Source organism: Ambystoma mexicanum, chromosome 6p, assembly GCF_040938575.1.
Source record: "Ambystoma mexicanum isolate Mex_15411 chromosome 6p, UKY_AmexF1_1, whole genome shotgun sequence".
NCBI lineage: Eukaryota > Metazoa > Chordata > Amphibia > Caudata > Ambystomatidae > Ambystoma > Ambystoma mexicanum.
The window spans coordinates 96,841,963-96,856,364 of NC_090935.1; the positions used below are offsets into that span (position 1 = coordinate 96,841,963).

General features: G+C 43.1%; 1 protein-coding gene across 1 annotated transcript in view; it reads right to left on the reverse strand.

The window, feature by feature from the left end:
• Positions 1 to 14,402, reverse strand: part of RGP1 (RGP1 homolog, RAB6A GEF complex partner 1) — a 206,833-nt gene that overhangs the window by 47,749 nt on the left and 144,682 nt on the right. The window contains exons 4-8 of the mRNA XM_069626776.1: positions 12,471 to 12,554; positions 12,001 to 12,150; positions 5,351 to 5,497; positions 5,005 to 5,132; positions 2,945 to 3,122 (exon numbers count right to left, since the gene is read on the reverse strand). Coding sequence (XP_069482877.1) covers positions 2,945 to 3,122; positions 5,005 to 5,132; positions 5,351 to 5,497; positions 12,001 to 12,150; positions 12,471 to 12,554 — 687 coding nt within the window. The remainder of the gene's footprint in view (positions 1 to 2,944; positions 3,123 to 5,004; positions 5,133 to 5,350; positions 5,498 to 12,000; positions 12,151 to 12,470; positions 12,555 to 14,402) is intronic.

Consider the following 14,402-nt stretch of genomic DNA (forward strand, 5'->3'; position numbering starts at 1 on the left):
CCCTTAAGTGAAGTGCGGTTAGGATAACTTGATAACTTTTGGGTTACAAATAAAATGTGTCCAGCTGCATTTTTCTACTGTGCTTTGAACTTTTTTTACGCATGCACTTTTGCAATTACCACAAATGGATATTAGGAGTGGCTAGATTGCCCTCCCACAAGATTTTTTCCTGTACTTTGGTCATATTGTTCTTTGGCTTTCTTCCTGCCCACTCAGAGTCTGTCCGAATTGCCTTATATGGAAGTGCCCTTACCCGTGAAAGCTGTATGTTTCGCTGGCTAAAGAGTGGGCTGTGTGTGTGTATGGCTGAATGCAAGTGCTGCAAATGTCTGGTTCCAGTCCAAATCCTGGTGCCTGAATGTCTGTTGCTGGGCAGATTGTGTGACCAATGGCTATCCATAATTGAATAGCCGCTACCAGTTTGAAAGGTGCTGATCCTTACTATTGATCGACCTTGGCGAGCTTGCAGTCCAAATGCTGAATAAAAGGAGTATCCTGCAGCCATTCCACATATCATCACTGGAGCCAACACCCTACGAAGAAGTGCAGCCTGTTGACGGCCAGAGTACAACTCCTGCAGACGACCAAAACTAACTCGAGTGAAGTCCTGGTGAAGCCATGCTCCTCTGCCTGACCTCATGAAGGCCCTTGTGGGTGCTTCGAGCCCTGGACTTGGGAACAACTAGACTCGACCACTGTGTGAGGATCTGTGCCTTGGAAATTTAATTGGACCAATGGGTGGACTGAACAGTTCTCTCCCCGGCTTCCTCGCTGCAGCCGTCTCCGTTCTGAGTGCATCCTTGGAACTTGGAGGATCTTCAGCCGTTTTTGCATGCAAAGCTTGCTCATTTGCTAGTCCATTGAAATACGCCTGTCGTCGCCTGATCTTGGTTACTCCCGTTACAATCAGTCTTCAATCCCTGGAGGTGTCCCGAGGTTTCCTGCTCAGCAGAAGTCTTCACCTTTTCTTTGCAACAATGTTCAGCTGGAAGGTGCTTGAAACCGAGATTCAAGCATTTCAACTGACAAAAGCAAATCCTGCATCTGAAAGTGAACTTTGAACTTGCAACTCCTGGGTCTACCTCGACCAGACCAAGCACAGAAGATTGTGTCCCTAACAGAATCCGGAACCTTATCAGTGATCTCTGAAGAAATCAGAGTAAGTGGTTTAAGTTAACATACCCGTTTCTTTTCCCCGTCCTACATTGGGTTACATGGGTATAACGTCTTGTCCTCATCCCTTTCCTGACTTTAAGTGGGTGGTATCCTGGTCATGGATCCGTTCTTAGGCCTATCTTAGTGTAGTGGGACTGAGCTACTTACTTAGCTTAGAATAACATTCCTTATGTTTTTGAAGTTCGAGTCAACCACTGGCATCGTCCAATCATATAGAAAACCTACTTTTTTTAAATCAATTTTTTTAGCTTATTTATTTATATACAGGAAAAACAATGCTCTTGTGAGTTTAAGGGACATTCTGACCAGGTTGTGGAGGGGAGTAAATGGAACAGTGACTGGGGACAATACATGAGTGGACATACATAGATTAAGGACAACCAACAGACATTTTTAAGTGCAGGTAGGCGGTACGGGCACCTTTGCTCGGGATGTGCCCATTATGGTTGAAGTGAATGGAGGCGGAGGAAGTGAGACAGAGGCATTTTAGAGGTGAGGGAAAAATGTTAGCATGAAAAGTATAACTTCGCTACTCGTGTATTTAGGGCACAAGGACCCAAACCACCGTAGGGCTGTACTTACTACTACCCAATTGTTTTATGGTTGCTCTGAATTGTTTCTATGGAACTTTATGCATTCGAGTGCTTACCGGTTTTAACGGGTTACTGAATCAAATGCAGTCCATCTTCTCCCAAGGGTGAATGTATATACCCGTTTTATTTATTAATTACATTTGTTTTATAGCAAGTGCAACAATATTTGCCTATAGGTTTCACCTCTAACTGGAATTATTGTTGGTGTTCTGTTTTGGCTGACTGTAGCGCTAGACCATACATTCTCTTAAGTCTAAGCCATACTGCTCTACTACCCAACTTGATGGGGTTTGGCTAGACTTCAGAATCTTTCATGTTCACAACAATAGGTTGGCCTCAGAAAATCCACCCCAGGGTTGATTCTGGAAATCCATCTCAACACTCATCCTTACAGTAAAATGTTTGTAACACAAAATATACTGAATCGGTCAGCCCTTGGTGCCACTCCATTGGGGCCATGGGCTGTGTGAAGATGTTTTCGTTCCCTGTGCAGAACTTTAGCCTAGTTTAGGGGAAAGGATGGCTGGGCTTAGACATCCTTAGAGAATTATAGTGCAGAGTTACACAAATATAGCGAGGCCTACACAAATGAAACTAGGTTTTAGAGAATAAGTTGAAGGCATGGGAAGGAAGGAGGAAGGGAAGGATGGAAGGGCAGGGACAACATACTACATCTCGACTATGGTCTGAACTAGGCTAATACAATTTTACAAAGATTATTAGTAAAGGGTTCTCATTTAAATGGCCAAAATGTGGGTCATGAGGGTGTAAACCCAACCATAGCAAATAACTGGCTAATGCTTTGTGATGAGTATTGTTGATGTTTCTTCAATCAGTTGGCATACCTTGGCAAATAGACTCTGATGGGCATTGTCCCAGGCTCCTGTAATAGCAACCGTAGCAGCTTTCACTGCTCTGGCTTAAGAGTAAATATGCAATGGGAAAACGTAGTAAAGAAGACCTGCACCAAATACAGCAGGCACTGCACGCAAGTATGGGTAAGAGAAGCAGAAGGTCACAACAAAGATAGACCAATTACATAGCAGCTGCGACCAACAGTCCCTCCCAAGGCCCCTTTCACCCATACAGTACAGGGTGGATCCTTTTCTCCAAGCAGTACAGCTCATCCTTTCATGAATTGTAAGAGCAGTCTAAGATACTCAAGAGAAACTCACTGATGTTGGTGGAAAATCCAGGAGCCGAGCTGAGTGGAATGGGTAGGCTGAAGTTGCTCTTGGCAGTGTGAAGACAGGACTCCTGGTGCCGGGCATGTGTGCTGAATGAGACTGGCTGACCACGCCGACGCTGGAACTCCTCCTGCACGGCCTCTTCAGTCTGCAGGCTAACGGAGTACTGAAAAACACCATAATGATATCAGACAAAAAAAGGTTGGAGGTCTCTGGAGTGGAGTGAGGGATGTAGAGTGACCAAGGGGGTGTTTATTTGAATTGTATCAGAGACGTTTATATGAATTGAGTAGAGAAGGTATAACTTGCAGGCATTTACCTTGATCCCACCCTTCAAAACCTGTGGAGATTTTTATAAGCTGGGATTCTGAGACTATGCTGTGCATGCCATGCTGTCAGCACTTTTTCATACAGCAAGACTAGAGAACATTATTCCTCTCTGCCCTCAGAGAATCACTCTTCAATAAAAAGCAGGACAAAGCTTTAGAGCTCTATGTTAAGTACGGTTTGAGAGAGCAGAGCCTGTAGATGTACAGAACCTATAAAATATGATCTTGTGCTTGTGCTAGGCTGATGTAAGACCATATTGATTTGACGGCACCTGACACAAATACAATGCCAGGTGCAGCAGGAAAGGCTGCTTCCCTTCTCCTGTTCTGGGAGTTACACAGACTGCAGCGAAATCAACAATTAGGATCCAGATGCCATTTAATCAGTAAAGAGTGTGGTTTAGGGGCAGAGCCTAATTTGTGAAGTCTTTGAGCAAGTGTTTTCACCCCTGTCTTTAGCTCAATATAGATTAGCAAGAAATGCGGATAAAGTACTTTCAGTCTTGGCTTCGGCTGTATTTTTGCAGCTACTATCAAAATGCAATGAAGGTTTAATGCTTTCTGCACTATGCAAATCCCCAAATAAAGAACCACCTTTTAATTGTCTTACTTATTTAACTGCTAAACTAATCTATTGAACAGCTCTAATGGTACAATGCTTAGCCACACTTAGTCACTTATATAACTTAACCAGTGTTTTGCCTTATGCAGTGAACGTGAAGTCCGAGTGGGGCAGGACAGTTGGAGGACAGATTCAGGGAATCCAGCAAGGTTTGTTTTTACTCTTTGGATAAGTCGCAAAGCATGATAGAAGTTGACAACTCATGAACCATAGTGTGGGTACGCCCAACCTAATCCTGCAACCTCTGAGGCCTCACTGCCAGCAAAGTTCTGCCCGATACCAGCTGTTCTGGACTATCAAGTACAGACAAAGACATACTGGTTTCCACTTCCTTTGATATGGCAGGACCAGCAGTGTAACAAAACGCTCAATTTCCTGTCACTCCGGAATATCTGCTAGCTGTTTCATGTATGAACCGGATACAACAAGGCACAACCACAGAGTGCACTAGCAACCAACCGCATCAGAGACATGCAGCAACTAAATGGCTAGACCTAAAACTAACTCCCCGACTTTCTAAACCTCTTACTTATTCGTTACTGTTCATAAGCTCTTACCCATTTTCGATTATACATATAGTATATGTAGCATACAAATGTAGGAGGACATTCCTTTACTTAAAGTAACACAGTGTTGCCCCAATTTCTCATGCACTCTTCTCCCTTCTTATGTACAAGCCTAGATATTTTGTCCACTGTTACCACTAGCTTAGCCAAATAAGCAAAGGGAAAGCCTGCTCACCTAAGTTTGGGTCAGTAATGTTGGCTTCTAAACTTAGAACTAGGTGTATTCTCCTAACAGAGGGAGAAACTACACAGGAGCCAACTGGAGTAAGAGAAAGTGACTTATCTACATGAAAGATATGCTTACCTAAAAGCGATATGTCGTAAAGTGGGAAAGATAGTTTAACACCTGGTACTAAATGAAATACTATGGTCCCAGTTCCACTATGTGTCCATACTGAAAGGGCAGGCTTTCTGGGGCTTGCAATCCTGGCTGTCTTGTCAATTGAGGCTAAAGGAGCATAGACGATACGTTAGAAAGACTATCTTCATCAGAGGAACAATCAGGTACAAGGTTATTATTCTCCCACTGACCTGCAAGCAAGGAATGTCCCCTTCGAAGAAGTTGAAGGTCCCAATAACATCTTCTCCTATCTTGTACACGGTCTTAAAAATGCAAAATGTGCCAACTTTCCCACGGCTGTTACTGATGTTGTACAGATCTGCAGATAAAAGGTACAGCAAAGAGCCACAACGACCAATCACTTATACCAAATCAACTCACCACCATCTTGAAAAAATAATCAGCAGCAGCAAAATGTACATAAGGAATCAGAAAGCAATCCGAGGCAAGTCTACAAAATACATTGACATGCAAGGTTCTTTGTTAGACAGTATGCATCTCCATCGCTGGACCCAAGAGTTGGGTGTCACAACTTACGTAAACTGCGCCTCGAAGTTGCAGCCATCAGCAGCTCAGTGGCAAGATCTACAATCCTGGAGTCCTTCTTCACTCCTTCCTCCTCTTCAAGGAAAGGGTTTGAGGGTGCAACTTCCTCATCCTGTGGAAACTGATAGTCCTTCAGACCTGACGTGTGAATAGGGATTGATAAGAACAAGCACAATGGGAGTGGGTTCAAGCCGCAATTAAAGCGAGATGACAGAATATACAAAAGGGTATGGAGGGGAGCTATGAAAGCAAGAATGGCAGAGTTGAGATGTTAATGCCCATGTATTTTCAGAGATTACAATCCAATTACAAAATGTTGTTGACAAGTCAAGATAGGATTCGAACTGTGACCTCCAGGATTCAAAGTTGATGAGTTAGCCACCAACACAGACGGTGCAATAGGAAATCAACTCTGGAGACGGGAGGAAGTTCGATGCACTCTGGGGTGTGTTAGCAAACACATACAAAGCTCCTGCATTGTTGAATGTTGCATTGTTGAATGTTTTTTTTACCTAGGATCTCAAGTGTGGAGTATACTTTTATTCCTGACCAGCTCTGGGATAGAGTTTCCTTAGAAGGTGAAGAAATGGGAAGGTGCGTATGCTGACTAAGACACAACAGCTTTTATATGTTCAAATGCATTCCATTGCCTTCAATCACCAAAAACACATTTTAATCATCTGTTTTTGGTACAATCATTCAAAACCTTGTGTGCAGGCACCTCCATCCTCATCTACAGTTATTTGTAACATAGAACATCCATACATTTCTTTAGACCAAAGAGCACCAGGTAATTTCCATTAGTAAAATAATTATTGCTTTTTCTATGACCATTTTCTTGTGCAACGCAAATTCTGGCTTATTCATATTTAAATCACTTTTGGGGAATCAATTTCCTCCGTACTTTCTTCCTAGACTGCCCCAGATTACTTTGCCTATCGTTGGTCTGAGAACCATCATTTGTCTAGAGAGCAGAGTTTGCACTTCTTTATGGGTGCAAGATAGTCTTCAGTATTATGAATTGTGGAGGGGATTACACCCAAACAGCCACTTTGCTTGGAAAATCAGCAGCTTTCGCCAAGAAAGGGATTCCCAGATATGGCCATTCTGTAACTGAGAGCGCAGGAAGACAGCCATAGAACAATATGGCCAAAGGATAGGTGTAAAGCTCATCGCACAGCCATCTTAGGCTGCTAGACACTCCAAGTAGCCATTTGCGGAAATTGTAAAAGTGCACAACATATCCCGGACATACTGCAATTGTAACTAAAAAGCCACAAAACAAAAAGTTAAGGATACAAAGTATCCCAACCGCACGGTACTTTAGGAGATATGTGCATTTTTAAAAATACAAGGAATTCAGAGAGAGAGACATAGTCACTAAGCACTGATAAGCCTTACGGACTGATGAGTTTCTCCAAAAGAATGAGCCAAAAGGCAAGGGAAGTAAATTATAAGTCTTTACTTACCTCCAAAAATCCGGACATGAGTCAGAGCAAAGCAAAAAGAAAGTGTGTCCCATAGAAGCCTTTGGGAGGAAAGCGGCAAACAGAAAACCTTTCCTAACATTACCCATCCCTCCAATCAAGGCACTTCAAACCTTTTAAGACCACTGGGGTCATTTCGCCAGAAGCGATATAGTATGTCCTTTTGACCCACTTTGAAAACAAGTCTTGCAATACTCTGCACCTACCACTAGATGTCAGCCTATACAAAGCATGTCATTCTAAGCAGATCCACAAGCCTCAGAAATGTAGATATGTATAGTCATTGCACACAATTATGCTTAATCAGTGTCTTATTGGCTAACAAATTATGGTGACACGAGGAAATACCACCACTACTCTAGGAAGTCAGGATCCCAAATAACCTCTTGCTAAATACTGGCAAAGAACAGCAGATGGATGACAAGAAATATGTGACATTTCTTGGACTCCCGAAAGCAACATGTGGCAAAAGAGGAGACGACCTTAAATTGAAGTTATGACAGATGGAATGCAGAATGTTTTGCAGAGTACGCACAGTATACAGTGGACTGAATAAGGAACATGAAATTAGTGGATTTCTCTAAGTTCAGGACTGTCGGTTTAACATTTGTCTGCAGGTTTTATCAAATATGGAGCATCAATGAACTTGCCACATACAGATCTTCTTTGAGGCAGCACACCAACTTTGTTTTATCTATTGTGTGTCAAATAATAATGTTGTATGTGAGCAGTGGTTGGAGTGGCTACACGTGTTAGACAAAGTGCAAGAAGTTGTGACCCATAACGCATCATCATAGTTGGGAGCTTTGCATATCCCAAGGATATACGAGTGAAGTCTCGAGATTGCCCTTGATTTACAGCAATACGTAGCTGCTTTACAATACAATTCGGATGAAATTAGAAAAATATCAAACACTTTATTGCAAATTTGCATATCAGATTACTATACCCAAACAATATAGCCCATGAGACCTTTAATACATCTATACAGTAACTGAAAATATATTCACATAAGGACAGCGAATAAGAGTAACAAAGTATCCTGTGGGTGAGTCTAGGGCTTACTACAGCACCATACATTCATCAACTAGCATTTCACCAGATCATCCAGTATATGCAATTCAGAACCAACAATGATATGCTCATAATATAACAGACCCGTATCTGAAGGCAATTTAGAAGAAAAAAAAAAAGGTATGCTATCATTGTTCGAATTTCGGCTGTACTAAACATTTATAGCGAACAGGAGAAGCGGAAGGGGGAGGAAGGAATGCATTGAAAGCACGGGTGGGCGAATAAAAATAAAGTAATGCAAAAACAAAACAAAACAAAAAAAAAAAAGGACCCTGCGGCACCGGTTCCCATCCACGCAAGTGAAGAGACCTGGTGTTGCAGGGAGACAGGAGTCAGTGCCACCAAAAGTTAAGTAGTGGGTGGGGTAAGGGGATGTGGGGGAAATAATGCACAAATACACCATAGCGTGCATTTTGAATTGGAAATTTTCAAATTCATAATTTCGCGCCACGGTATAATCACGTACATCCCAACAGACCTACTTTGTAAAGGAATAACAAACGTGAACTCTTTAGGCAATTGCTTTATTTAGAGCAAGGTACTGCAGTGAGGAACTACGACCAGATTACTATATGCAAGAAATAGCCCACGAGACCTACAATATATCTAGACGAAGTTTGAAATGATCAGCATAAGGACATATAAGGACAGTTAACTAGAGTAACAAAGGTTCCTGAGGGCGAGACTAGGGCTTAATGCAGCACCATACATTTATCTAACTAGCAATCAACCAGATTATCCAGTATATGCAATTTAGAATTAAGAACAACATGTTCATAAGGCAATAAAATGTTCTGGTAAAGGTTTAGCACACATGAACTATAGAGACATTTTTCTTATTCAGCGCAAGGTACTGTATTGTGGGACCACGCTCATTGCAATTTTGTGGTGGTATTTCTTCATGTTACCATAATTGGTTAAGGCAATAAAACACTGAGTAAGCATGATTTTGTGCGATGACTATACATATATAAATATACACGGGCACCACCTAAAACATGAATGGAATAAAGTGTGACGCCATGAGTACTATATAAACCCACAATTTAAATGGTGGCTGCTGTGAACACACGCGGAATGAGGCAAAGGGTGTCCATAACATGTCACCCTTACTATGAGGTAAATAGTATATACTTTAGCTAATGGCATACACCGAACAGATTAGAATCAGTACACCAATTTTAGAATTTCAATTACGGTTGTTATCCATTTCAGAAATTCCTATATATGAAGCCAATGAGGTTCAGTGACCCTATTCAGAAGTCCACAATATAGTGTTTCAAGCGAGGCGAGTGGTTTAAATATAGAGTACCTTCCACCTTTTGAGACTAGATAAACCACTAAGATAGGCGGTCTTCTCACTTTAGATGAATGTCGTTTGAGATTGTGAGCTTACAACTAGAGTATTTACCTGGAAAGTAGCATAGGAATTAAAGGTGAGCATTCTCACGGGTGTTGCTTTGGAAATGCATGAGCACCTACCTTTTTGAGATCACAAGTGGTGACTTTAAAACCAAGTTTTTTTTAATGAAATTAAGTATTGGCACTACACTGCTTATCAATGGTGAAATGGTTGATCTGTGCAATCAAGAGTATTTTATATATAACTAGAAATCGGTTTCTCTGGACAGACATGACAACACTCATCAATTGTTGAAAATCAATGATCCTGTGAGTCACTGTTCTGATTCGCTTATCGCTTGATGTGCTTTGCACTCTGAAGTAAACTACATTCAGAGCTGGCGTGTGTGGCTGGCTGACATACTCTGAAGCAGACGTTGGGGGGAGGCGAGAGTTGGTGTGCTGTTGCATACTGGGACCTACTGTGCTCTCTCCCCACCTGTTGCCTCACCCTGGCCTGGTGCAGTTCGTTGCAGTGCAAATGTCCCAGAAACCGTGCATTCTAGGGTCGAGGACCAGTCCTTCTACAACCACATTGATGTTTCACCGATTTCAGGCAACCGTCTCATGTGTGGCGGTGCTTGCTGAAATCTGGGGAAAGGGGTAGGGTGTCCAAATATTATGTAGCCAGAAATGTATGCAGGGTCCCAACAGGCAACTCTGCAGAATTTTGGTGCAGATTGGTGAAACAGTGTGGAAATGTATAAGGAAGACTGCTTCGCCAAGCAACATAGTCACAAACAGATTTAGAGTTTTGCTGGAATCCAGGGAAAGGGGTGGGGTGTTCAAATGTCATGTAGCCAGTAATGTCTGGAGGGTCCTAACAGGCAACTATGCAAAGTTTAGTGCAGATTGGTGAAACAGTGTGGAATTGTAGGAGGAACAATGCTACGCCAAGCACATAGACAAATCTTGACTTGTGCTGGAATCCGAGGAAAGAGGTGGGGTGTCCAAATGTCATGTAGCCAGTTTTGTCAGGAGGGTCCTAACAGGTAACTACGTAAAATGTGGTGCAGATTGGAGATACAGTGTGGAATTATATAAGGAACAATGCTTCGCCAAGCCACAAACTCACACATTTTAACTTAAATAATGTTTGCATATGTGGTTTGATGTAAGTGTTTGTTTAGGAAATTAGTTACCATTAGACAGCCTGGAAAAGGGCAGAGTGGAAACTGCACCATTTTTATTTTTTTTTATTTTGTGAACATTTGCATGGCGCCTATACAGCAGAAAGTGTTTCCAGATGTCAAGACTAAGGGGTAAGGGGGAACAGAGGAGGATAAAACAATAAATGGTCCTACTAGGCCTTGTGATATTCGGATTGTGCAAGTGGATCAAACAGGAAGTGTAGGGGGAGGGGCATGTCAGGGTGAAGGGAAGGTAGGGGGGAGTGTGGGATGAGGAGGAAAGTGGTCCCAGGGGCTGGGTAAATGCTAGCGGGAGCCTAGAGGACAAGTGGACTGGGGACAGTATTGGGTCAGCTAGTGCGAGGAAGGGTGTAGACCAGACTCCGTAGTCTAGTCAGGGAAGGGTACCCGAGGGCAAGTGCTGGCGGGGGGTGGGGCGGAGGCTGCTGAGGCCGACTGGTCCAGGGACGGCCTGGCCACTGTATGGCTCAGAAGGGATCAGGCAGCCAGTCGCAGCACCAGGGGGAGATTTGCAAGGAAGGTGGAGAGAGAAGGAGGAGAAGAAAAGGAAGGTCTTTAGAAGCTTCTGGAATTTAAGGATATCTGGCTCAAGTCTGAGAGGGGTGAGGAGGCCATTTCAGAGGGAGGCTCCTGCCGAAGAAAGATCTATCCCCCCCACTCTCTGCTTAGAGAAACCTCTGACCTGCAAGAGTTGCAACTAAAGGTAAAGTCATGTTTATCTGTCATTAAAACAACAATTTCATTTCTGTTGACAACGAGTATATGGCGATATTTTCGGACACGCACGGTTGTGTTGGTGTATATATTTGTTTGGAATTTCATAATATAGGTGTTGGGCTTAGCCTATTATACCCCTAAACACACAGCGGTTCACAGTAAGAAAAACAACTGGCACACTATCATTATTCCTAGGGGCAGCTGAGTTTGGTTTACCCAAGACCTCGATTCAGTTTCTATGTTCATCCAACAGCCCCCTTATTGAGTTTCCAACACAAGTTAGATCTAGTCCATGGGTCCATAATTTAAAATAATAATAATAAATGACTACGTCACCATGGGTACATGGGTCTTCCGAACAACTGTGGTCATAACTTCAACCACTATGAAGACACGGTGGGACAAGTACCCCAATGACATGCACAATCCACTATACACCTGCATGCACATTTAGTGTTGCAGCAACAAGCAATGTTAAATGAGCAACAATGAGCCAGAAATACACAGAGACAGGTCTTCGGGAATAACGCAAACGTTATAAAGATTCCGGACGAGGTTGACAAACAAGCCTGGACTTTTTCAGAAAGCAACCCTTGAAAGCGTATATATTGATTACTAAGCAGTATCGATGCTGGCTATGCTTTAGTACTGGTTTTCATGATACAAGGGTCACCCTTCCTTTCTAAATTCCCCTTTCATCTCTTGGCATCCTTCTAAGGCTGCATGTGAAAATTAAGAAACCACCAATAAATACATTCCTTCATTCTTTTACACAATAAATTACCAGTCTCGGTGTATCCAAAGTACTCACCATGTAGCAGCAGGACCCTGAAAGGCACCCGCAGCAATTTAATTGGAGAATTAACACGCTGGCATCCAATGGTTAGCTTGTAGACATATTTGACAGACTGCCCACGAAAGGATGGAGGCCCATCCACTGGTAGTGTCTCGCAGTAGGAGTCTGGGTAATACAAAAGGTTCAACATGAATGCGGTCGACAACAACATAAAGAGTGCACATATAAGCGTTCCTATAATCACATTTTAAGATATATGTTATTTTTAAACAAATGTCAATGCTTCGAGTTGAGGGATGAGGGACACCTGGCCACAGTTGGCATCAATCCCACGGTTAGTTGGGTTTTAGGCGACTGGAGTCCCGTGGGTTTGAAATATGTGGGACTCTGACCCGGGTCAACAGCACTGGTGAGATTTCAACATGATGTTTATCCATTACTTGAACACACATCCCAGGAATGCAAGACGAGTGTGTTCTACTTACAGGATTTCGATTCACCTGGATCCAGTCGGAGATCACAGAAAAGGATCTTGGGGGGAGTAGATAGAAGGCACTGACCCCGTTCCCCTATGTGGAAATGAAAAAAGGAGAGTAAGAAAGTGCATCTTGTAATATGTTTGTTTCTATCTCGCTTACTGTCCAAGTGCTTACAATATGTGCAAAAAGCAACTGGTTAAGTCCACATGCAGCATCAAAGGAACAAAACATTCTGACCATATACATCTATCCATTTGGAAAAAAACTACTTTAGCAGCTGGACTGAACGATGAAATAGACTTCCATTAAGCCTTAATTAATATTTCTTAATCACAGAAACTGCTAACCTACCAGTGAAACATTGATTTGAACAGAAGGCGAAGATTTTGTTCAAAAAGTCCATATATAAGCAATCAATCAACCTGCACCAACATATTAAATTCAGCATGCATACCACCATCTCTGTTGGAAGGAATAGGTAGCTGGAAGCAGATGTATAAAAGAAACCCAGAGATAGGTACATGCAGGGGGCAAACTATGATTTGAGCCTCACAAAATGAACAGTTATCTATGGCCAGGTAATCGGGTACTAAAGCATATGCTCCAAGACAAGGACAAGGGACAAGCAATTCTCTGCACTCCACAGATCCTTTTAGCAAAAGGGATACTCGGCCAGACAAATCGTCAGGGAGTTTGACCCGTTCATTAAAAATTCCACGAGAACCTGCTACAATACAGAGAAAGCAGATCTGCAAAACAAGTACCTCTAGTGGTCACCTATCACGCAATATTAACACAACTGAACAGAATTGGCAAGATCCGTCAGGATGGAAACTGGTTATCACAGACCACAATATTTGGTTCAAGGGTTTTATTAAACAAACAACACAAAGAAGTCTATTTGGTTTCCAGGTATGATAAAGCCAGTACCCTACCCTTGTCAAGAGGAAGACCAACCATAACGCTGCCCAGAGAATCCTCTAGCCCTGACGGGGAAAAGAACTGTGGGGGCCCACCCATTCCCCTTGTGTCAGTTTGTTTCTTAGCAGTAACCCTTTACCGCTTACTATAAATCAAAATGGTTCTCATGTTTGTTAAAGAGAGTTTAACTACAGAGAATCAACTGAGCGAAAGCGACTTTCCAGCGGCCCATACACTGGTTGAGAAACATCCCTGCAAGCAAGAAAAGCAGATGGAGAAAGATACAATCCCTGGTGACAACCATTGATGCGCAAACCCAGTTGCCAGCCGTGCCGGATGTGCTAACACCAAAGCTGTATGCCATATGTGGCTACATGGTGCACCGGGCAACGCACGTCAACCCTACCACACCCGAGGGATTGTTACCTGTGGCGATCCTAGACCACCAGAAACTCAAGGGGGTCGGGGGAGGAAAATGCCAATTGACTTTCATATACCTAAAGGGGCGCATTGGCATGAATGGGCATAATGGGCCACCATGGGGAAGCGGCAAACCCTTGCAGAGAAAGTGGGCATGGCTAAACCTATTTTCATACCCCTGCCTTACACAGACCCCCGTAGAAGGCAGGGAGGGGGAGGAGTAGTTAAGTGGTGTGTGAGGAGATAGGTAGGAGGAATGAAACATCAAGGGGACAGAAGAGGGGCGGGTGGAGCAAGATGGAGGTCGAGACAGCAAGAGTAAAAAGGAAAGAGTGGGCATGAGTGAACAAACCTGAATCCAAATGAGCAAGTGCAAGACTGTGAGGAATGCTCATCTGACAAGGGTGTAGAGCATGATGCGTGCAATTCCATCTTTGAAAGGGAAATCTGCTAATAAAGCATAGTGTGCCCTGCTGCCTCAGTATCATGATTCACAGCATTTGCTCTACCAGTGGCGCAGAGCAGGTTCCGAGGTCACAGGTGCCTCTCTTTACAGCTACAGTGATATTCACGTCTCTTCAGGTCAGGGGCTGCATT